This window comes from Mastigoproctus giganteus, chromosome 8 (genome assembly GCF_048544385.1).
Source record: "Mastigoproctus giganteus isolate SK-2022 chromosome 8, ASM4854438v1, whole genome shotgun sequence".
Classification (NCBI taxonomy): Eukaryota; Metazoa; Arthropoda; class Arachnida; order Uropygi; family Thelyphonidae; genus Mastigoproctus; species Mastigoproctus giganteus.
This window is the reverse complement of record NC_143582.1, coordinates 60,263,194-60,289,311: the sequence shown is the minus strand read 5'-3', so window position 1 is coordinate 60,289,311 and position 26,118 is coordinate 60,263,194. Positions and strand designations below refer to the sequence as shown.

The following is a 26,118-nucleotide window of genomic DNA, read 5'->3' as shown; positions in this document are numbered from 1 at the left end:
ACGATGCCCTGTCATCAACTGTCTCTTGAGGTTACTGCGGCCACAGGTGAAAACATTTCCAACCAGACTGTATTAAGAAGGCTCAATTCAAGTGGACTCTATGCAAGGAAGCCATAGTTTGTATCCCATTAACCCTCATACCACTGCAGAGATCATCAAAATTGATGCCATGAACATGTGACTTGGAGCCCTGACAAATGGAGTACAATTGTGTTCTCTGAAGAGCACCGTTTTAGCCTATAAATAGATTCTAGATGTTATTTCATCTGGAGATAACAAGAAATGTAGTACCATCCCCCAAACATCAGAGAAAAGGCTACTTACAGTGAAGGCAGTGTTCTTGTGTCCTCTTCATGTTTAACTACACAGAGGTACCAAGAACAGATCCTCAAACCCTATGTGCAACTTTTTTAGGGGTGCGGTTGGCCCAGATTTTCTTTTCATGCAACAACTCCACTGCACACAGAGCTCAAGTGGTGGAGGAACATCTTAAAATTGAAGTTGTTCAATGACTGCAGTGACAAGCACAATCACCAGACCAGACTTAACGTGTGGGACACCCATGAGATGCCCATCACATTGCATGCCGACAGCCAACTCTTCAGTCACTAGGAGAGCTGTCTGTGCTAGTGGAAGAATAGGATTTGTTGCCACAGAGCCTTACCATTGGTTCACCACTGACAGGTCTGTTTAGCCATTGGAGGGGATCATACGCCATACTGATGTCATGTGACCACATTTTCGAGCATCTTGTATTGGCTTCTGTAATGTGACCTTTTTGGCGAGTCTTGTACAACCCCTGTAAATGTCCCTTATACCTGTCCAACGTTTCTTGCTGTCTCCTCATTTCATCATTATTCTATGGTACAACACTATACCAAATTTTGTCTCACTTCATTGCAAACTGCACAAGTTATACCACATTTCCTACACGTTCTGTTAATTTTGTCGAGCAGTGTAGAAGCATTAGAGCTAAACTGTTTTGTGATTTAGGTGCATGTGTGTGTGTGTGTGTGTAAAACTGCACTGATGTCCATCAGAGGTCTATCCAGTCTTAATGGTCAAATTTATACCACTCTGCCCGCCACATAGTATGATAAAATACTTTTCATTTGAGTTCATAGTTGTAGGTAAGGTAATTATCAAATAAGAAAAAATTAAAAAATTATACATACATAAAAAATGGTGTAACCAGTAAATCCATGAAGATATAATGGTAATGGAAATGTAAAGCTGTGAAGTTTTTAATGAAAAGCCAAAAGAGCAATTAGAAGGTAAAAGTTCAGTATAACACAATTTTGTCCCACAAAAGTAACAGTATATAAAATAACTGAATAAATTAACCTCATATTATGCTAAACTTTCAATTTCAAAATTTTATTCATCATTTCTTTGTCAAAAATTATGAAAAAGAAAAATACTAACCGATTCCATATTTTTACACTCTCTGCACTAGCTGACAAAATGGCAACATTATCAGAACTAAATGCAAGTGTACGAACATCACTACGATGACCTGCCATATGCATGCTTCCTGTTAATGAGTTTAAGCCCCCTTCTTCATGGAGGTTTATCTTATATAGCTCAATACTGTTGTTATTCAACAAGACTGCTACCTAGAATGAACAATTACTGGATTCATTATTTTGAAAACTAATAAATTCATTAATAAACTAATTCATTTATTAACTAATTCAAATAAAAATATATACTTTAAGGAAGTCTAAAAGCATTTTTTTGAAGAATATTCATTTTAATGCAACACACCCTTACATAAAATAAACCCCCACATATTTTGTTGGTTTGCCAACAAAATATTTGAGATAACCCAGTTCAATATTTGTATTTTTGTATACCTCATATACAGGGTGAAGTCCAATCTCCTCAAAACAAAGGTACACAACAATTACTGTTCCTGCCTCTTGTTGATCACAATGGGGAGGTCTTGTGAGCAATGGTGTATTTTAAGTACTCTGAAGTCCTTGTGCATATATTTTTAGAGGTCTTAAAAATAAAGTCATGGGCTCCTGGACCAGAAGTGATTGCATTGTTCCAGGGGCCCCTGTAACTTTGGAGAACCTGGAGTACCCATCCCATGTACTTCAGTAAATCCATCTTGCTAATGATCAGTTAGGAGGAAGGAGGGGGGGTGAATTTATTTATGCTCTACCCTCTCAATGATGCACTCATTAGTACCATATACGCCAATGTGGTGTATGCAATTTGTGATGTAAATGCTGTCTGTTGTTGCTGTTGCTGAATTCCAGTGAACTTTTCTGAACTGACAAGTTATTAGACAAGTTTTTTAAACATTGCAAGACTGGCTTGCTTCATTGCTTCAGAGAAATTCACATACCATATGAACATGCAGTTCAACAAGGTGTGGTTCAGGAGAATGCATTGAGGCAGTGAAGCATTGTCCTCATGCTAGTATGTGAAAGATATCTATGCATCTCATATTTCCTAATCAAGAATAAGAAGAATGCTGCATAATTTTTTTTTTTTTTTTTTTTGTTAGTTGCCGCCGCATCGGCTTCTGTGGCCATAATGCACCTCTCAAAATTTTTGCCTTTTTCTCTGATCCGAACCCGCGACCTTTGAGTTGCCAGGCAGGCACTTTACCCACCTGACTAGCCTGGTCAGCCTCAAAGCCCTCGACAGCTGGAATTTTAATTGGCTGAACGACAATTGCTATTAGCATCATTACATACTATTCGGTGATGAAGCTCAATTCACCAATGACACACAATTCCCATATTGGTTGGAAGTGAATCCATGCCACTGGCGAGAGTAATTTTCATCATTGATTCAGTGTTACTGTATAGTGTGGAATCCTCTATGATCAGTTAGTTGGTCCATTTATTTTTCAGGGTGATGACTTATAATTTCTGCAAAACAAATTTCCACAGTACCTTTAGATAATGTCAAATACAACCAACATGATTGAGTTCCCTCTCATTGTTCCTATGCAGTGGTTACTGAACCCAGTGACTGGTTGCCTGGGTGATGGATCAGTCGAGTAATCCAAAATATTGGCTATCTAGGTCACTGAACCTAAACCCTTTAGATTTTTGCCTGTGAGGGTGGATGAAAGATTTTGTACACCAAACAAAAGTGCAAACATAGATGCATTATTTGATTACATACCGAATGCTGCAGCCCTCATAAAAAAAGTCATGATGAAGAAGGTGTTTTTGAGAATATACTCTAACCATACATATCTGTAAACAAACTGTAACTTTCCAAAATAAAAATAAATAAAAAAATAAACCCACAGTTTATCAGTTATGTTTATGTGTCTATTATTATTATTTTCATTTTATATCACTCATAATTGCTTTATTTTTTTTCCAACATTAAATAGCCAGAGCTTTGTAATTATTCAGAATCAGACCCACATTTATATTCACATTTTAACTCAAAATTCCTCACAAATCAGTTCCTGAAGTTATGCCATATTTTCCTGAATCATCCTGTCTATCTTGTTCTGTCAACTTGTTCTTATTTTGTTTTTCATACTGTATTGTCAGTCAACCTTATCATTATTTTTATGATATTTAAATGTTAAAAAAAATTTACTCTGTTTTTCCTATATTTCACTGACATATTGATTTCCTCAGCCAATCCTCAATTTTTTAATGGGACATTAGCCTTGCCAAACATAATACTTTTCAGAAATGTACTGGGTGGTTATAAAATAAGTTTCACTATTGGGGAGACCCTAGCATCAAAATGGTTACAGATAGATGGGTATGTCATTTAGGGTATGGGGAAGCGATTTGTAGAAGAAAAAAAATTAGTTAAAAATTTTGCCACCAGGGGAGAAATTGGCACTGTAAACATGAGAGGGTATACTTAACTTAGTATTAGATTTTAATATCAGAACTTAGAAATCTCGAGATATTGTTCTATGTGCTTTCCTTCACTTGAGATGCCAATCTGAAAATGGAGAATTGCATGTGACAGTTTCGCGCCTGCTGTTTAATTTTATTTTTTTTTATTTATTTGGTTTTTAGGAGCATTAGCAACTAAGGCCATATTGCTCCGGGGATGTGCAGTGGTCATTCCCTGACCTTTCCGCATTGTCCGTATTTGGTGGTGACGGGCTCGAACCCCGGTCTAATCAAGAAGCGTATACTGCACACTGCCGCTCCTTCCCACCTGGCTACGGAGGCACCTGCTGTTTAATGCTTGCTTTCAAATCAACAGGCACCTGTATGCTGTCATGGTAAACTCTGTTATTCAGGTATCCACATAGCTAGAAATCTGCTGATCGGGCTGGCCAGAACTGCAGAAAGTCTCTAGAAATGATGCAATCATTTCCGAATGTTGAATGGAGCACTTCCTTCACTTGTCAATCAACGTGGGAAGGGGCACCATCTTGCATAAACACTACGGTCTCCAAGCATTGCCTTTCTTGCAGAGCGGTAATAATGTGATCTCTTAGAAGAGTGCAGTACTGTGCACTAGTTACTGCACACCTTACTATGAGGTGTAGCCTCTTCAAAGAAAAATGGTCCGATTATAAACTTGACTGCGACGTGGACTTTGTAGTGGTCTTTCATGGACAGCAGAGAGATGAGAGGTTCCCATATTCAGCAGTTTTGTGCATTTACAGCCCCAAAAAGAGTAAAATGTGCCTCTTCAGACCACAAGATATTTGAGCCCATGTATTGTCAAGTTCCATGTGAGCCAGAAATCATAGAGCAAAGTCTATTCGCTGTACAAGATTCACTATGTGAATCTTGTACGGGAACCAGAGTAAAATTATCAGAACCACTTTATGTACAGTAGACCAAGGAAGGGTTAAGTCTCTTGACACACCTCTGTCACTACTGACTGGTAGTGTTTTGCATTCTGACCTAGAGGCCATTGGAACCGCCACTTCATCCACTATCTCTGTTCCGATATGTGGTTGTCCCCTGCCTGGAATTACACCTAACTCCCCGATCACTTCAAATTTTTTTATTAGTTTTCAAAGCCCCAATGATGTCAAAGGTCCTTTAAGCAAACCTTTAAGTTTCCGATATTCATGTATTGCCGCATTAGCATTACTATTATTCTGGTAGAACAGATTTACTAAAAGAGCACGTTCCTTTTTTTGTAAGAGCGATAATGGTTATTGATGGTGGCATTGGCCTTTCTGCTTTTATCTAACAGGACATCATTTGCATAAGCAGTGTATCTTGAAGTAAATGATAACTTTTACATATGTGCAGTGCCATTTTCCCCTGGTGTCAAAAATTTGAACTACATTTTTTTCCCTACAAATCGCTTCCCATACCCTAAATGTCATACCCACCGATTTTCACATTGCTAACTGTTTTTAACACTAGGGTCTCCTGAATAGGGAAACATATTTTAAAACCACCCGGTATACCTCACACTTGACAAGAGATTACCATACAGAAGTTGAATGATATAACAAGTTTGTTCTATTAGTTTACTATTCATGATGTATTCAGTAGCAAGAGAAGATGGGGAGAACATGTTGTGTGAAGTAATGCATCATGTCTGTACTGCATGACAAAGAAACAATATCATAAAAGAGATTTTTAACTAAAAAGTGAATGACAACATGGTACACGAAATATGTATGTGAATGAATATAATATCCATAAGGTTCATCAAATTTTACAGTAATTATAAATGTTTTGAATTACTAAAAATAAACTTACTGAAATATCTTTTAAATTTATTGATTGCTATGAAAGATTTTTAATATACAATACAGTGTGAGAACTGTACTATAAATTAAAATCGTATATTAAACTTGTTCTTTTTTTTTTTTTTTTTTAATTCTGCCTCTATAACTCAAATTTTTTTTCTTCCCATAAAGCTGTAGGTATAGAAGTCAGACTGTAAATTATTATAATTTTTCCACCCTATACTACTCCTATGATTTTAAATTATTACAACTGCCATTTAATGGGATAAACATATAAGTAGTAGTAGAGGCATGTGATGCAAGAAAGCAAGCAATATCATAAAAGAGATTTTTAACTAAAAAATGAATCACCACATGGTACATGAAATATGTATGTGAATGAATATAATATCCAAAAAATAAAAAACCCATTTCACACATTCATTCCTTCTAAACATTTGTCCAGTTCCTCCTTGAATTTATTTAAGCTATCAACCTCCATAACAACAGTTGGAAGTTTGTTCCAGCAATCAACAACCCGCTGGCTAACGGCAAATTTCCACACATCTATTCTACAACTGCCAATCCTCAATTTGGATTAATGATCCCTCAAGTTTGCAATATGAGCAAGAAGAAGAAGAATCCCATCATAATTGAGCCTGCTCAACCTATTCAAAGACTTATACACCTCAATCAGATCAGTCTCCAGACACTGCAATTTGCGGAACTTAAGCCTTTCCTGGTAAGACCACTCTTTCGTTACCCTCACTAATCTTGCCCTTCTCTGTACTCGCTCAAGCAACTCTGCGTCTTTCCTAAAATGAGGCCTCCAGACCTCAGTACACAGTACCAAAGGCATGGCCTGATCACTGACTTATAGAAAGGGATAATCACCTCCTTTTCCTTACTAACAAAATTCCCATATAACATTGACAATACCCCATGTCCTGCTCTGGCAGCCTGTCTGCACTCCTCAGAAAATTTCATATCTGCCTGCACAATTACTCCCAGGTCTTTTTCATTTTATACCACCCTAAGAGTAGTACCACACAGTTGGTATATTTCTGTGGGGTTACTTCTATCCATATACAGAACTTTGCATTTGCCAATGTTAAGCTTCGGTTGCCACTTCTCAGCACATCTGCTCAACTTTTCTAGATCCTGATACAGTAGCACACTGCCATTACTGTCATTAACAACCCTGTCAACCTTTGTATCATCTCCAAACTTCGACATTAAGCCTGGTATACAAAACAACAGTGGACCGAACACTGAACCCTGGGGAACTCCACTATTAACATTTGTCCACGAAGAGCAGCATCCATTGATTACCACTCTCTGTCTTCTCCCACTCAACCACCCTTTTATCCATTGTAGCAACTTTCTCTTAATACCATACTGCTCAAATTTGTATAGTAGTCTTCCATGTGCAACAGTGTCAAAAGCTTTCCTGAAAGTATATGATATAAAAATTATTTTTTACATTCAGTTCCTTTATAACCACATCACAGTATTCATTCAATCAAATTTGTTAGACAAGACTTTCCCTTAACAAACCCATGCTGTGTCTCAATTATTACTGCAGTCTTGCCTAGATGATCCTGCAATGCATCTTACATGTCTGTAATTACTTGTGTCACCCTTAGATCCCCCTTTGTGGATTGGGGATAGATTTGCACATCTCCATTCCTTGGGGACTTTCTCTAAGTCCAAGGAGATCTCACAATTATGGCTAAGGGTTTGCTTACTTCCTCTGCCGCCTCCTTTAATGTAACTGGATAGATCTCATCTCCCCCAGGTGCCTTTCTTATGTTTAATTTCAACAATTCCTTCTCCACTTTGCTCTATGGTATTACAAAATCATTAAGCACCCCGTTCCAGTTTGATAAACTTCTGGCATTTTCCTCCCTTAATAACTCATGTGTGAATGTAAATGCAAAATAGTCATCCAGATTATCAGCTATCTGAGCAGGATCATCAACAGTCAAATCATCAATATCAAGTTGACCAATCTGATTCATCCCATTCTTTCTAGAGTTTATATAACTATAGAAGTCCTTGCTGTTTTTCGTTGCACCCTTTGCCAATGATTTCTCATAATCTGCCTTCACTTGCCTAACTCCCTTGTACCCGGAGGCTCACATCTGGTGAGTATGGACTGGCAAACCCAGGGTCCTGAGCTGGATATCATCATTCTTCTCTTTCTTGGTGATTCCTTTCTACTTCTCTCTCTTTCTGTCTCTCTCTCAGGGTAACTCGGGAATTATTATTTTTTTGACTGGTGCAGCATAAGCCTCAGGCTTCCTTGTACCATGTGGCTAATAATAATAATAAATAAATAGTAACTTGATTACAGACTAGCTTATATCTATCATAGGCTTCCATGTCGCCTGATAATTTATATGCATCCCATGCATTTTTCTTCCCTGCCATGAGTCTCGTTAGTTCATCTGACATCCATTTAGGCTTAAACCTATGAAAAACTTAGTAGCTTCCACAATTACTTCCTTGAATGCTGCCCATTTAGAATTTGATATTAGCAACATCATCAGTTGGTTCCACTGACTGTATAGAATTTAAAAACTGTCTGAGACTACTGTAGTTACCTTTACAAAATTAAAACCCTTCCCTTTACCACTGATGGATAATTACATCTTTAAGTAAATCCTACATCAGTACACTGTGATCACTGCCCCCCAATGGTTCCTTTATCTTCAAATTCTTAATGCACAAATAATCACTGTTGATAACAAATCAAGAATATTACTCTCTCTGATTGCCTCTCTAATGTGTTGCTGTAGAAAACAATCATCCAATTAATTCATAAAAGTCTTACTAGTGTGTAAATGACCAACCCACAAGTTCCAGTCAATATCTGGGAAGTTAAAATCCCCCATTATTACAGAATCTAATTTACTGGCCCACTCTATTTCTCTGTACAGTTGTTCATTGTACTCATCAGAGTCATTAGGCCTATAATACACTCCTACTCTCATTTTTGCTTTCCCAGTGCTTACATCACACCAAACTGACTCAACATTGCACTGAACGTCTATGTCAACTGGATGTATCTCCTTAGATTTTGTGTTTCTTAACTAACAGCATAACCCCCTCCTCCCTTCCTATCCTGTCTATTCTTTCTGTACACATTGCACTCCCCAATTTCGAATTCTTTCACACTATATCAGTGTGACACAATGACTCTGATATCCCAACAATATCTGCCTTTGATGTCTTGACCAGCACTTCAAATTCATCAAATTTATTTTCTATACTCCTAGCATTGGTGTACATGCAAGTATACATGAGCCTATTCTTATTCTTAGTTACCCTAACACAGCCCATGTATTTATTTGTTCTGTGATGACTCCCACCAGTCTCTGAAAACCCTAGCACCCTGCCCTCCAATCTAATAGAAGTAGTGCACGAATCACTTTCACCTCTGCCTGTGGCTACTCTTAATCTTTTAGTCTGTGAATCCTCCCAAGCTAGCAGTTTTCCGAACTGCTTTAACACTGCCTTGATAGCGTCAGCAAATATTCTTGCACCACTTCTATTTAAGTGTATCCCATCACTGTAGAAGCAGTCTCTACTGTTAACAAGCATAGACCAAACTGAAAAAAATTCTACCCCATGAGCCTTGTACAATCTCTCCAGGGCCAAATTTATTGACAAGGTTCTTATCACGTACTCCCTCCTATTGTGTCTAGGCAGAATTGCACACACAATAACTCATGCCTTTTTTTTTTCAACATTGACCTATACTTGTTAAGTAAGTCTGCAGATTTCCTACTCTTAATGCCATTAGTACCAACGAGTACTACACTTAAATTTTTTTCAACTTAGAAACATTTATGACTTTCAGCTAACAGAAAAATTAAACACTCTTTCTTTCTTTTCCGAAACAATGTCAAAAGATTTTATTTTTCCTGAAACAAGAATAAAGTGAAATATTAAAACACTAAAAAAATACGTACCTTTGCAATTTCTTTCTTTTCCAAAACAATGTCAAAAGATTTTATTTTTCCTGAAACAAGAATAGGCTTTAACTGCTTAAATTCATGATTTAAATCAACTGATACTTCTTTTTCTTCCATGTCTCCTGTGATCCTAAAGCAAATGTAATATAATTACCAAATGAATTTAAGGAATAAATGATAAACACTGTAGAAACCAGTGTACAGAATAGATTAAAAAAAAAATTCAATTCAACATTAAAAGATGGCTAATGAAGTTAAAAGTACTATAAATAAGATTTAAAACATGCAGAAAAAAAGGAAATTCAAATTATAACACTGTGCATTGAAGTTCACAAGTTTATCCGTTGCAACATTCCATTTAGGAGTATTATCAGTGGAGGAAGGGGGAATGCACAAGTCTAAAAAACCTAATAATAATAAAATTAAATTTAAATAAATTTGATTACATGAGAAAATAATCCTCAAAAGAGCCTGGCATCATACGTATGAAGTAGTGCTTACACAAGGTGTGAGCTAAACTTGTTGGACTGGAGCAATAAAATTAATTTAAACTAATATTAGCTACATGCCTACATGTAACTAATATTAGTTACGTGTTGGCATTGTCTGTCCCCTTCAAACCCTCCAGAGTTTATACATTGAACCCAGTGCTTCTCCCACTGTTTTACGCATCTCTAGAGCTCCTATTTTGTAATGCTGTCCAATGCCTTCTATGATTCAGCTTGATTTTCTGCTATTTCTTCAAACCTTCATCTTTTAATTAGATTTTCATTTTGGGGGACAGGAAGAAGTTAGAGAAAACCAGGTTGGGAGAACAGGGAGGCATGGGAACATTGTCATTTTGTTCTTAGCTAAAATCTGCTGAACTGACAAAGTCATATGGACTGGAATATGGTGTTGTGTGTGTCTTTTCTTTTTTTTTTAATGAAAACCCCAAACACAAAAGGTATTAAAGCCTATAGTACTGATTTCATGCAATTTATATTAAAAATAAATTTCAATATCATTGGGTCAATGGCTGTGATGTCATGCTATGGAGGGTTGATTCAGCCTTTTGATAACAATTTTGACAGTCCTTTAAAACTATGAAATTCTGTGCCGCCACCACCACCGGTTGTGTTCTATTTGTTTTCCCTGCTCATGGACTATTTAATAGCATCGCAATTTTCATTGAAGTAAAGCGTGCTGCAAAACTACCAAGTCGATCTTGTTCTATTCCTGCTGGCAGACTTTCCACAAACCTTCAACAGTTCTGGGGTGGCGGTTTCCGAGAGCGCTTTTCAAAAGTCCAAATGCGCAAAAATCCATGGGTGTGGCATCAAGTGATTTAATAGGTATATCTTCAAACAGGATCAAATGAATACTTGTCGCCGCTTCCATTCTCCGCAAAAAAGCACAGGTGGAACGTGACATGTGGCTGGATGCTCAGACCTTTTCAGCGTCAGAACCGTACAATGTAGGTATTTCACGTTCAAACAACAGCTGTAGAACTTCAGTCTGGTAATACACTGAGTTGACTTTCACATTTTTAGCGACTCTACGCAACTCTAATTTGCACTTATAACAAAAACCAGCTACAACCATAAAACCTCGGCCAAAACTTTCCTTGCCCCGACGTACCCATGTTGGAAAGGCCTTGTCATCCTATGGACCGTAATAAATTGCCCGAAATTTGTTGCAATCGGTGAGTATATCCTCACTTTGTCCAATATTGTTACGAATTTCCACCTTTCAGCTGCCAGATACTTTTCAAGCATTGACCCACTGCTCTGCAATGTGCCTTGCTCCTAGGTGGTGTACGCAGACCTTGTGCTTCTTCTCCAGTTGCAAATTTTCATTGATTATGCGACAAACGGTTAACTGGGAGGTTCCCACACGTGATGCTATAGCTCTTTGGGTTTTCACCGACAACGAACAACTGTACTTTTCGTACTACCGCCCTCGTTCGACTTGGAGCAGGTTGCAGTTTCTTCAGTGTTTTCTGCCCACTTGCAGCAGCTTTGCGGAATTTTCCTTTGCCATTCAAAACCAAACTTTGGTTTTGGATGGATACCAAACTTTGATACACTAAAATTTTTCGACTTCCACCTATCAATAATTTTCACATAATTGTACCCTTCTTTGGAAACACGGTTATGTAACCTTCCAACCATGGGTCCAATTTCCAAGGCATGTTTGACATTAAAATGACTTCTACAACTGATGCACCTGTTCATAAGGTTTGGGACTGTGCCTGTGTGAAAAAAAATTTACATTGCTGCTGTACATCACAAGCACGATTAATGTCAAAATTGTTATCAAAAGGCTGAATCAACCCTCAGTATGCTGCTATTCTTTTGGGCTGCTAACAACAGTAGCTAGACATTTGTGATTGTAATTTGCCAAAATTATGCTTACATCATTACTGGACCTTTCTTTTTAAATTATTCTGTGTGTTTCCATTTTGTTTCAATGAATTAAAAATTGCTTGCTGAGAAATAATGATTAATAATGTTGTAAGAGATAAATGTTGGGTGCTATTTCTGATGAGAAAATATCTATAAAATGTATTTCTTTATTTTTTTCCCCCTGTTTCTAAAAAATATAGTGTGTCTATTTCTTTGTAATTCAAATCTAAAACTCTTAAGATTATACCCAAAAGGCTTCTGGTTACTGTATTCATATAAATTAATTTCAACAGCAAAGTTGAAATTAATTTAATGTAAGTAACTCATGCCTCTGATAACTGCTTTCTCACAGTACAAGGATCACAAAGTAATTAAGCATAAAATGACTGTCTTTTTAAAACTTGAACCCCATTCTCAATTGGCAAAATGTACACGAGTTCATTTTACAGCATAACTAGAAAGATTCGTGAGAACTGAGATGCTCATTCCTGATTTGTCTATAATCTATCAAAAGTAGATTATTATGATATTCCATTTTAAGTAATATTCAAGTTTTGTATATTGCTTTCTAATGACGTTTTATATACTTTTCTCAGTATTTAACAAAATTATTATTAAATTATATATTTTGTTAAATTATTATTTAACAAAATTAGTAGTAAGAATGTTATCGGTGTTATGTAATAATTATTGGATTTCTGTATTTAATTATTAAATGTAAAAAAAATTAAATCATAAATATAGAATTTATTTTTTGATAAAAACTACTTCTAAAAATGTGTAATTTGTGGTAAGGAACTGTTCGTGAAACCTGCTGCCCATAAAAATCCGTATGGCCCATGTGACCAATAGCATTTTATCTATTCTGGCACCCTAGCCAAAAAAAGATCAGATTCCCCTGCCCTAAGGAGAAGATGGTGGGGGGGGGGTTTCGGGATTTATTAGGTGCATCGGCAACTATGGCCATAGTGCGCCAAGGGGAGGGGGTAAGCTGCAGCTTGAGATGAAGCATTTATGTACTGCAACTCATGCTCCAGAGTGAGATCAGATGAACAATATTTCATCACATCATGCACCCCTCCATTTGTAAGACAATTTTTTTGTACTGTAAGAATGATGTGAACTGTAATATGCATAAGAGCACATTACAGTTAATGTGCATGTGGATTTACAGTAAATCCATGTGCTCAGACTACTTCCTTGTTTTATAATTTTCAAATTTAAAAAAATTAATACCAGTGTTGTTTTTTAGTTCCACCGTGTATTTCAACCCAGGGTGGAATGAATTAAACTGAGTGAGAAAGCTGTGTATAGTAGTTCTATTACTTATAACCAATATATCATCTGCAAATCTGGAAAAATTTGACTACATCGTGGCACTTAAATGGATATCTGCGAGTGGCACTGGTATGCTTAAGTCCATGTGTAGCCCAAAAATTTGTTTAAACATTTATGAATTGTTTAAAACATTTAGCTAATAACAAAAAAGAAATAACCTTTTCAAGTCCTCTGGCACAGCTTAGTCTGCATTTTTAAATTTTATTAAACTTTACAATAAAAAATTTTATTATAAAGAAATACAAGTAAATGATGTCAAAGTTATACTGTCTATCCACTTCCTTAGTGGCAGCCGCACAGTAGCAATTAGATTAGTCAGACATGATCTACCTTAAAAAAGCCATGTTGTGATTCCCATATAATTCCATACCTGTCCAGATGATTTTGTATTGCCTCCTTAACTAAGCACTCCACAATATTTCCAGGCACAGAAGACAAATTTTGTCTTCTGTGCCAGGGGCTCACATCTGGTGAGTATGGGCTTGGCACACCCAGGGTCCTAAGCTGGATATCATCATTCTTCTCTTCTCGGTGATTCCGTTCTACTTTTGACTCTCTCTCTCTCTCTCTCTCTCTCTCTCTCTCTCTCTCAGGGTAATTCGGGAATTTTTTTTTGCTGGTGCAGCATAAGCCTCAGGCTTCCTTGCACCATATAGCTAATAATAATAATAATAATTGACAGAATCTGGATTTGCTCACTTCACCCTTTCAGCCAGTTTGTGAATGGAAGAGACGTTTGCAGATCACTCACTATGGGATAAGTGTCCAATTTACATAAAGGCTAAAAGTGCACAACAAAACAGAACCGACTATGGGGAATAACAAGAATCACTATAATCAAACAAAGATTAAGTTCACACAGCACAATGCTCAAAGATCTAAGGCTGTTGTCGCACAAATGGCTAAAATAGCCAGGGAATAAAATTATAACATACTAATGCTACAGGAGCCTTACACCTACAACAAGGAAGTAAAAGGAAGGAAGTACCCCCTACATTACAAGATCGTACAAGTTAATGGAGACAACCCATGGACTGCTATCGCTGTCCAGAATACTGACATCATGGTAACCAAGATCTCGGACCTAAATACAAACTGAGGCTATATGGGCCGTATGTGCCCATATAGCCTCACTGCTAGGGGAATTTTATGTCACCTCTATATATGTCCATCTGGGAGAAGATATATTGCCCATGACAAGATATAAGCAAAATATCCAACTACAAATGCGGAATGCCAAACTCATAGTAGGAATGGATGCCAACTGCAGATCCCCTGCTTGGCACAGTGAAAGACCAGACTGTAAGGGTGCAAGAAATGGTCAGAGCCTGGAGGATTACATCTCCAATAGTAATCTAGCATTTCTCAACAAGCCTAATCAACCCTCAACTTTCTCCAGCACACTATGGGAAGCAAATATAGATGTAACTCTTGCCACTTAGTCAATTGTTGGGCATCTCTCTCCCCTCCCCCTGGGTGGTACAAGAACAGTGAACCACTTCAGACCACAGAGTCCTAACCTTTGACCTCCACAAGCTCCCTCGTATCCCAGTATCCATCTAGATTCCTCTTGCCAAGATACACCATCCAAAAAGCAGACTGGAACTTATTCCAACAGACATTGATGGAAAAAGCCAGGAATTTCGACCCAAAATATCTCAATCCAGACCAACACCAACAAAAAGTAACGCAGCTTATAAACGAAGCAAAAAACATGGCCATCAGGAAGAAGAAGCCCACTCCCAAAGTGGTCACTGGAACTCTAGGCAACAAAACAGCAGGTGAATAATGCCCGAAAAATGTTCCAAAGGGCGCACAGATCTTGGCCCCAAGCAGAGGTTGACACACGTAGACAGCAAATACCGGGAGGTCAGGAACCAATATACAGCTCAAATTAAAACAAGAAAGAGATGCTCTTGGGAAGACCTTTTATTCACAGTGGGAAATGCAGACTCCTGGGAAGTGGGTGTATAAAGTCACAACCAGTAAATTCCCCAAGGAGAAGTCATTGCTGACACCTTAACACCTCAAGGGACATACAACAGATCCTGGCACTCTTCCATTAATAACATATTGGCATCAAAGGCAGATTGTGGGGATTTCAGAGACGTGGTGTCACACAGATAAAAGGAATGCAGAACTGGAATTTGGGGAGTACAATGTCTACAGAAAGGATAGACGGGGGAGGAGGGGTTATGCTATTAGTTAAGAAATACATAAAATCCAAGGAAGTGAAGCCGGTCGACACTGCTGGACAGTGCAGTGTCGAGTCAGTTTGGTGTGACATAAGCATTGGGAGATCAAAATTGAGAGTAGGAGTGTGCTATAGGCCTAATGACTCTGATGAGTATAATAAGAAACTGTACGGGGAAATAGAGTGGGCCAGTAAATCAGAGAGTCTTATAATGGGGGATTTTAATTTCCCAGATATTAACTGGAATTTGGGGGCTGGTCGCACACTAGCAAGGCTTTTGGGGATTTATTGAATGATTGTTTTCTACATCAGTATGTTCGGGAAGCAACTAGAGGGAGTAATACTCTTGATTTGATTATCAGTAGTGATTCTTCATGCATTAAGAATCTTCAGGTAAATGAACCACTAGGTGGCAGTGATCACAGTGTGCTGAAGTGGGATTTACTCAAAGAGGTAACTACCATTAGGGGTAAAGGGAAGGGTTATTGCTTTAGTAAAGGCGAATACGATGGACTGAGACAGTATTTAAATTCTATACAGTGGGACCAGCTGATGATGTTACCAACAGCAAATTCAAAATGGGAAGCATTCAAAGAACTTATCTTGGAAGCTACTAGGCTTTACATACCAACTAAGAAATATTGTTCACGGTTTAGGCCTAAGTGGATGTCAGATGAACTAATGAGACATATGGCAGAGAAGAAAAATGCATGGGATACATACAAATTAACACGTGACACAGAAGCCTATGATAGATACAAGTGGATCTGTAACCAAGTTACAAAGGAGGTTAGGCAGGCGAAGGCAGATTACGAGAAATCTTTGGCAAGAGATGCAAAGAAAAATAGCAAAGAGTTCTTTACTTATGTAAACTCTAGAAGGAGGGGGATGAATCAGATTGGTCCACTTGATATCGATGGGTCAACTGTTGATGATCCTGCTCAGGTAGCTAACAAACTGAATGAATATTTTGCATTGACATTCACACATGAGGAGTTATTCAGCGAGGAGAATGCCAGAGGTGTATTCAACTCTGGCAGTAAGCTAGAGAATCTTGTAATAACTGAGAGTAAAGTAGAGGAGAAGTTGTTGAAGATAAATACAAGAAAGGCGCCTGGGGTGGATGGGATCTATCCAGTTATATTAAAGGAGGCAGCAAAGGAAGTAAGCAAACGCTTAGCCATAATTATGAGAGCTTCCTTGGACTCAGGGGAAGTACCCATGGACTGGAGATGTGCAAATGTGACCCCAATTCACAAAGGAGGATCAAAGGGCGACATAAGTAATTATAGAAGTTAGTTTAACTTCTGTTCCTGGAAAATTAATGGAGGCACTGGTTAAAGAAGCACTGCAGGATCATCTAGACAAGACTTCAGTTATAGCTCAGACACAGCATGGTTTTGTTAAGGACAGGTCTTGCCTGACCAATTTGATTGGATACTATGATGCAGTCACAAAAGAACTGGATGCAGGGAATAACTTTGATATTATATACTTGGATCTTAGAAAGGCTTTTGATACTGTTGCACATGGAAGACTGCTGCACAAATTGGAGCAGTGTGGCATTGGAGGCAAATTGCTGCTATGGATAAAGGGGTGGTTGAGGGGGAGAACACAGAGAGTGGTAATCAATGGACACTGCTCATCATGGACTAATGTTATTAGTGGAGTCCCTCAGGGTTCAGTATTGGGTCCATTATTGTTTTCTGTATTTATAAATGATATTGATGATGGTATATCAAGCTTAATGTCCAAGTTTGCAGACGATATGAAGGTTGGCAGGGTTGTCAAGGACACTACCGACACTATGCTATTGCAACAGGATCTGGAAAGGTTGAGCAGATAGGCTGAGAGGTGGCAAATGAAGTTTAACATTGACAAATGTAAAGTACTACATATGGGAAACAGCAACCCCAGAGCAACATATCAACTCTGTGGTACTACACTAACAGTGGTAGAGAATGAAAGGGACCTGGGGGTGGTTGTGCAGGCAGATATGAAGTTCTCTGAGCAGTGCAGACGGGCTGCAAGAGTAGCTCATGGTGTATTGTCAATGATATATAGGAATTTTTCTAGCAGGGATAAGGAGGTGATTATTCCCTTGTATAAGGCAATGGTCAGGCCACACCTAGAGTACTGCATACAGGTCTGGAGGCCTCATTTCAAGAAGGATGCAGAGATGCTGGAACGAGTACAGAGAAGGGCAACAAGATTGGTGAATGGAACTAAGGGGTGCTCTTACGAAGAAAGGCTTAAGTTTTGCAAATTAGAGTGTCTGGGGACTAGGCACCAGCGAGGTGATCTGACAGAGGTGTATAAAGCCTTGAATGGTTTGAGCATGCTCAATTCTGATGGGATTCTTCCTCTTGCTCAGAGTAATCACCTGAGAGGGCATAAATTCAAATTGAGGAAAGACAGATGTAGGATAGACGTGAGGAAATTTGCCTTTAGCCAGCAGGTGGTTGGTTGGTTGGTTGGTTGGTTGGTTGGTGGAACAGACTTCCATCCCTTGTCGTGGAAGTTGATAGCCTAAATAAGTTTAAGGCTCGGCTGGACAGGTATTTCGAACGAACAGAGGGGTGAAGTGGAAGTGGTTATTTTTTATTTTTATTTTATTTTATTTTTTTTTTTTTGGCTGATGCTGCATAAGCTTGTTTCTTGCATCAAATGCCTCTACTAATGCTAATACCTTCAATAACTGCACACACGCAGGAACAGATAACAATAACGGAACTCAATGTAGCTGCAGCCAAATTGGAAAACAGGAAAACTCCCAGCAAAGATCAAATAGAGCTGAAATTCTAAAAAAGGCAGTGGAAATGATATCAGATACTAAATTAAACCTAGCAAATCAATGCCTCACAGAGAGTTTCTTTCCAACTTTGTGGAAGACAGCCTAAGTCAGACATCCTGAAAAACCCCAGGACATGCCAGGCTCATACAGGCCTATTGCTCTGCTATCGATGCTGAGCAAACTCTTTGAGCGACTCATCTACCACAGAATTGCAAACTGATACCAGAATGCACAATTGATGCCAAGAAACCAATTCGGTTTCAGGAGGGGATGCTCCACCACTGATGCCCTCGAGAAGATCATCGATGCAGCCAGAAACTGTAACAGGAAATATTTCCTCCTCATCTCAATTGACTTCACACGAGCCTTTTGAGTCCCTCTGGTCCAGTGTTCTGGCCAGGCTCCGGTGGGCTCAAATCTCATCAAACCTATTTCATTGCCTGAAATCTTACCTGGAAAACCGAAGAATCACGGTCAGTACTCCCTTTACCTCTGTACCCAGACTGGTTTACAGGGGCTGCCCCCAGGGATCCATCCTGGGGCCACTCCTGTGGAACCTGGTGCTTGATGAGTTTTTAAATCTGGATATTCCAAATGCCACTACACAGGCATACGCTGATGATCTGATTATCATGCTTCAAGCAGATAGCAAGGCTCAACTGGAAGCCATAGGCAATCATGCCACACATGCTACAGGATTGGGCCAAGAGGAATCTTTTAATGATCTCAACCGAAAAAACACTCAATACTCCTCAGGGGTGCTCTTGACCCTGGTAGACCTCCAATAATCAAAATAAATGGAGCGACCATCAAACTCAAACAGGAACTAAAATATTTAGGAATAATACTAGACCAAAACTTGAACTTCATATCTCATCTCTGTTACCTCAGAACAAAAACAAGGAGGCTCTCGGCCATGAAAACCAAAATCACCAGGAGGGAGTGGTGATTTTGATGCAGGCACCTGGTATCAGAAAGCAAACACAGCAGTCAACAAGAAAAAGCTGGAGTCGAACCACCAATCCATACTATTGACAACAACTAGAGCTGCACAGTGAGCACCTATGCGCTCCAGGTCCTGGCAGGCTTCCTTCCCCTGGACCTGGAGATTGTGCGATTGGTGTGGGCTGCTACAACAACATTTGAAAGGTAGAACCACAACTATCTAGACTATACAACAGATCCACAGAAAAGCAAATCCTCAGAAAACAAGAGGTTAACGGAACATCTGCAATCTATCTGGCAAAATAGATGGAATCTTACCAGAAAAGCGCAAGTCTCCAAAAAATTTATACCCGATGTCAGCAGGGTATATCCTACTCCCCGTCCTGGTTTTCCCCTGGCCTGCACACCACCTTCCTTCTTATGGGACACGGCTCCTTCAGAGGGAAACTCCACGAGCTGGGAATCTCCGACAACCCGAGCTGTAATTGGGGGAAAGAGGAAACCTGGGAACACCTTATCAACGACTGTGACAACTATGAGGACCTCATACACGCATCAACTCCTTGCTAAGGAACCGAGAAGACATAATACTGCAAGAAGATGATAATTACTGGGTTTTCACCGTCTTTCCCCATGAACTCTTTGAAAGACAAAGATCTCTGCCACATCATCACTAACCCATGATCCAAATACCAAACATGAGCTGATATCCAAATCTTGGTTCAGAAGTTAATTTCAGAATGAGACTGGCCCACCCAGGGGAACAGGATACCACAAGTAGAGATTAATAAAAGCGACAAACTGGACCAACAAAAGGACATAACAAACAGAAAGGGAACACTAGAAACAACTAGCATATTTCCCCATGGATAAGACGCACCTTAATTTTTGGGCCCGAAATTTGAAAAAAAATGTATTACATAAAGTTATTGAACTCAAGTTTTATTCATCATAAAATTCATACAACTCATCACTGTCAAAACTCCCATCCATTAGCTTGTCCTCATCTGTGTCTCATGATGAATCACTGTCTTCATATATTGCCTCGTCCTCAGTTACATCTATGGCATTTGAAATGCCACACTTCTTAAATGACTTGACAACGATCTTAATCGTGATATTATCCCAGGATCTTTTCACCCAGGCACAAACTTCTCCTATAGTTGGTTTCTTCACTCTTCCTGCTGGTGTCAAATTGTCCCCAGAAGACTTCATCCATTGGTTGCATTCATCTCTCATGGCAGCTTTGAAGGGTTTGTTAATGCTGACATTAAGTGGTTGGAGATGGGATGTCAAGCCTCCAGGGTATGACGGCAAGTTTTGTTTTTTGCTCTGCAGCAATCTTCTTTGTATTTTTTGTTATGTGTGCCCTGAACTGATCAAGCACCAATAGGGCAGGTTTGCGTAAGAGCCCACCTGGTCTCCTGCTCCAAACTTTCTCAAACCAGATCTTCATTCCATCCTGATCCATCCAACCCTTGTCATGAACGTGGACAATCACCATTGTTTTGCATTTGAAAATCAGCATAGGAGGCAGCTTGGTTCCGTCAGCACAACAAGCTAGAACAACTGTATAATGACTCTTTTCTGTCCACTTGTCTTCACAGTTACAGTTTTTACCCCCTTCTTATCAACAGTTCTGTTTTTTTTTTTTTTTTATATGAACCCCAAACACGAGAGGTATTAGAACCTATAGTACTTAGTACCGTGCTTGGGTTGGAGGTTGAGAAGACAAAACAAGATATTTGTTGACATTGGACTTGAACTTCTGTAGATTGTAATTTTCAGGAAATACGTATGAAGGAAGGTTGTTCCAGAAAACGGCAGTTGAATGAATAAATGAGGAAGATGAAAAGTTGGTTCTGTGGGTTTGAAGTTGGACAGTAAATGGATGTTGGCTTGTGGCGGCACGTGTTCGGACTGTTTTGAAAGAGAGAGCGGGAATTATAGAAGTCAATTCAGAAGAACAGTGCCCATGGAAGTATCTGTAGAAGAGGCATGCAGCAGAAACAGTACGTCTATGAGACAGCGAGTGGAGAGACTTTGTTAAAGACGAATCATTAATTAACCTAACTGCCCTCTTTTGAATGGAATCAAGAAGCCTGAGAGAGGTTTTGGGGGCACCACCCCAGAAGTGGGAACAATATTCCATGGCAGGGTGGATTTGCGATTTATACAGAGTTAGCAACTGTTTGGAAGAAAAGTAACGCCAAGAGCGAAAGAGAAAACCAAGTTTTTTAGATGCAGAGGAAGAAATATTTGTAATGTGCTTGTGCCAAGAGAGATTAGAAGTCAGAGTAATCCCAAAAGAAATATATCATTTTGCCTAGAAATCGGAGTGTCACTAAAGATAAGCATAGGAGCAGAAGAATCCATTTTGCGAGATATAAGACAAGACTGAGTTTTAGAAGGGTTGAAATCAACTAAGTTGTCTTTGCCCCTCTGGAGAATTACCTGAAGATCGGCATTTAAGGAACTGGTAGCAGATTTTCGAGAAGTTGAAGCTGATTGAAATGCAATGTGCTATCATCGGCAAAACTATGAATAGGATTTCCAGTCAATGGAAGAAGGTCATTAATATACAACAGGAAAAGAGTGGGGGAAAGAACTAAACCTTGGGGAACACCGGCATTAGTGGAGAAGTTAGAAGACAGAGAGCCATCTACCATCACCCTCAGTGAGCGATCAGAGAGAAAACTGGATAACCAATTACTAAAAACAGTAGGCAAACCATAAGATGGAAGCTTGTTTAGAAGACCTTTATGCCAACCACGATCAAAAGCCTTTGAGATGTCAAGAACAACTACTTGTGTTTCACCGAACTTTTCCATTGAATTAGTCCATAAATGGGTAACATATGCCAGAATATCACCAGTGGATCGACACTGATGGAATCCATACTGGCAATCGTTGATCAGACGGAAGGTTTCTAGGTAGTTTAAGAGTTGGCGATTAATTGATTTCTCCATTACTTTAGAAAGAGTAGAAGTAATTGCAATGGGACGATAATTGGATGGGAGGGATTTGTCACACTTTTTAGGAACTGGCTGGATATGAGCAAATTTCCAAGCAGAAGGAAAAACACCTTTGGAAAAAGGCGGCAAACAATAGGAGTAAGTTCAGGAGCAAGGTTTTGAGAACAAGTGGAGAAATACCATCGGGACCTGGAGCTTTCTTAGCATCAAGATTTGTCAAAAACCTTCTGACATCCTTTTGACGGAAGACCACAGGAGGCATTGAATGGAGCGTGTTGAGAATAGTGGGAGGTTTTTTACCAAGATCGTTAATGCATGAGTTGAAAGAAAAATGGGATGCTAGCAGGTCAGTTTTATCCTTGGCTGAAGTGACAACAGAACCATCTGGTTTGGACAGAGGTGGGAGCAGAGATGGGCAAAAGATGCGGCCAATAGCTTTGGCAAGAGACCAGAATGCTCGGCTACCATTAGGGCAAGAAGCAAGTTTTCTACTTTTAGCCTGTTCAAACTCTAGTTTGGACTGGTTAATAACTGCTTTACAATTGTTGTGAGCTTTGGTGCAGGCAGAAAATGAAACTGAAGAATTAGAAACAAGCCAATTACAATATGCAACATTCTTCTCTTGAACAGCCTTAGCACATTTATTGGAAAACCAAGGTTTAGATAAAGGACGAGATTTTAAAGTGGTGTGTGGGATAAAGGGTTCCATTCCTGCAAGAATAATTTCACTGACACGATCTGAGCAAACGTTGACATCAGAAGTTTTGAAACAATAATCCGACCAAGGAAAAGAAGAATAGAAATCTCGCAGGTCATACCATTTTGCATTCTTGTAATGCCAAACAACACAAGGTTGGGAATAGCCATGAGATAAAGGTTCCATTGGAGAAGAGACAATCACCAAGTTGTGATCTGAAGTGCCTAAAGGACCTTTCACTTCGACCGTGTACTTAGAAGGGTTGTTTGTGAGAAAAAGATCAAGCGTATTGACTGTATGATTAGGATTATCCGGTATTCTTGTAGGTAAATGAACAATCTGTGCTAGGTCATTAGTAATTGCAAAAGCCTCAGCATCTGACCTGCTGGGTCGGTGTGACTAGATAACGGAAGCCAGCTGGAGTTGTGAACATTAAAATCACCAAGGAAAATTACCTCACTGTTAGGAAAGTTGGACTGGAGAAAGTCAAGTTGCAAAGAGAGGAAGTCAAGGAGCTCCAAGTGATTAGTGGAGTTGGGAGAACGGTAGAGACAACAGATGAATTTGACACAATGAGGTAGAGAGATTTTAAGCCAGAGAAGATCAAAGAGAGGAGATTCAAAATTGCCAAGTCTCTGACAGGGAATATCAGAACGGACATATGCACAAGTACCACCTTTGAGGCGAAAGGAATCACACAGCGAATAATTTGGGCATCTGAGATGAGCAGTAGTTGAATCAACCAATAACTGAGATTCTGTCAGAAAAAGTACATGGGGTTTGGCAGACTGCAAGTGGAAATGGACATCGTTGCGATTAGAATTGAGACCACGTATATTTGTGAAATGAAATGAATTAAGAAGTGCTTGGGACATCAAATTGTGAAATGAATTAGGCTGTTACTTGGGATATCAAATTGAAGGGGGACTTTTTCCATATTTGCAATTTGTCTCAAGTCAAACTGATGTGTCTTCTGACATTGAATGACAAAACGATGAAACTCAAGGACCTTCTGCTCATAGCTTTCAGGCATCTTTTGGGCAAGTCTGGTGCGTGTACGCATGCTTAGTCCATTCCGTTTCATGAACCTGAAGCACCAATTGTGTCCTCCTTTGAAATCAGTAATTTCTTTTTCATCAGCAATTCTTCTTGCCTCATACTGAACCATCTTTGTGGACACAGGAATTCCAATTGCCCTTTGCTCCTCAATCCAATATCTTCAATTCCCTCTCTAAATCAGGTCATATTGCTGACTTGCCTCTAATGGCCTTCTTCTGCCATGGTGTTTTCTTTTTCTTCCCGTAGCCAGTAGCCAGTCTCAGATTGTTTTCTCAGTTGGAGGAGGACCAAACTTACGTTCAGCAGCACGATTTCCATTCACCTTTGCAAACTGGATCACTTTTAACTTGAATTCAGCACTGTACGAAAATCTTTTCTGAGCCATTTCTGGGCAGAACGTGGCAAAATGTAACCTAATATACCAGTAACAAGTGCGAAACAATGAGCACAAAGACAACAAGTGCGGAAAAACGGGAAATGAAAGTAAAAAAAAAATCTACAACCACTGTATAAGATGCACCCAGTTTTTAGACCCCAAATTTTTCGGAAAAGGATGCGTCTTATACATGGGGAAATACGGTATACCTCAAAAGACAGTATTTCTCCATGTATAAGACGCATGGGGAAATACGGTATACCTCAAAAGACAGTTCCAATGTAACTATCTCCCAAAACACAGCCATGACTACCAGAAATGACTGCAAAACTCTGAACTAGTGACCACCTGAAGTAGATACAACACATGAACATGACGAACTGGACCTGACTTCTAGACTTGGACCTGCACTGGACTAACACAAAAATAAAAATTGCAACTTGGACTCGGACCTCCACTGGACTAACACAAAGAGAAAGGTTGCATCTTATGATGCCATACAGCTATATGGTGCCCTGGTTGAACACTCAGCCTAGCCTGCTTTTTACTCCTCTTTCCCTGGCAGGCGGGAGGGGACGGCCTGCTGTCTGCCCCACACATCCAAATTTAAAACACCAAATTCATGCCCGACGTATTAGGAAATCTTATCACTTCCAGTGTATATCCCTTATAGCCCCTCTAAACAGCATATAATATACCATCCCAACTGCCCAAAAGAAAAGAAGATTTTTTTTTTTTTTTAAGGTTCTAGCCACTGAAATCTCAGGAAAGTAGGTGGTAGGACCTGCCAGAGCAAAGGGAACACCTGGCTGGCCTCCCCGTGGCAGAATACGTAAATGTTGGGTCCCATCAGGGGCCCCGCAGCTAACAAGCTAGATGAACAAGGGGCACATCCAAATTTCATGTATTAGGAAATCTTATCACTTCCAGCATATATCCCTTATAGCCCCTCTAAACAGCATATAATATACCATCCCAACTGTGCCCAAAAGAAAAGAATTTTTTTTTTTTTTTAAAGGTCCTAGCCACTGAAATCTCAGGAAGTAGGTGGCAGGACCTGCCAGAGCAAAGGGAACACCTGGCTGGCCTCCCCGCTGCAGAATAAGTAAATGTCGGGTCCATCAGGGGCCCCGCGGGGAACAAGCCAGATGAACAAGGGGCACAACATATTACACAACACATGACCCACACACTTTTAAACCTCTGGCCTTGACAGCATACGATACAAAGAACATATGCGGAGATGGAGTAAATCCCTGGTGCCGTTAGACCTGAAAATACTCTGTACTCACACAGCTGTAAGAAGCAGGTTCGTGATATTTTCATCATCAACGCATTATTCAGTCATTCTTCACTGATGTTCACTGTTATCAGGCATTTCCATGAAATAATGTCTAACAAATGGTGTAGTTGAAGTAGTAGTAGTGGCATGTGATGCAAGAAAGCATGTGTATGAGCTTATGCAGGATCAGACAAAAAAAAAAAAAAAAAAAATCACACCATTCCCTCCAAATGCCTGTCCAGTTCCACCTTAAATTTATTCAACTTCCACAACGACAGATGGAAGTTTGTTCCAGCAATTAACCACCCGCTGGCTAAAGGCAAATTTCCACGCATCTATTCTACATCTGTCTTTTCTTAATTTGAATTTATGCCCCCTTAAGTTCGTAATCTAAACAAGTGGAAGGATCCCATCAGAATTCAGCGTGCTCAACCCATTAAAGGC

The 26,118-nt window shown here is 39.3% G+C and overlaps 1 protein-coding gene across 1 annotated transcript in view; it reads right to left on the bottom strand.

The window, feature by feature from the left end:
• The window catches only part of LOC150081562 (WD repeat-containing protein 3), a 279,852-nt gene that overhangs the window by 150,713 nt on the left and 103,021 nt on the right, over positions 1-26,118 (bottom strand). The window contains 2 exon segments of the mRNA XM_090380245.1: positions 1,426-1,616; positions 9,625-9,757. Of these exon segments, the coding sequence (XP_090236371.1) occupies positions 1,426-1,616; positions 9,625-9,757 (324 nt within the window).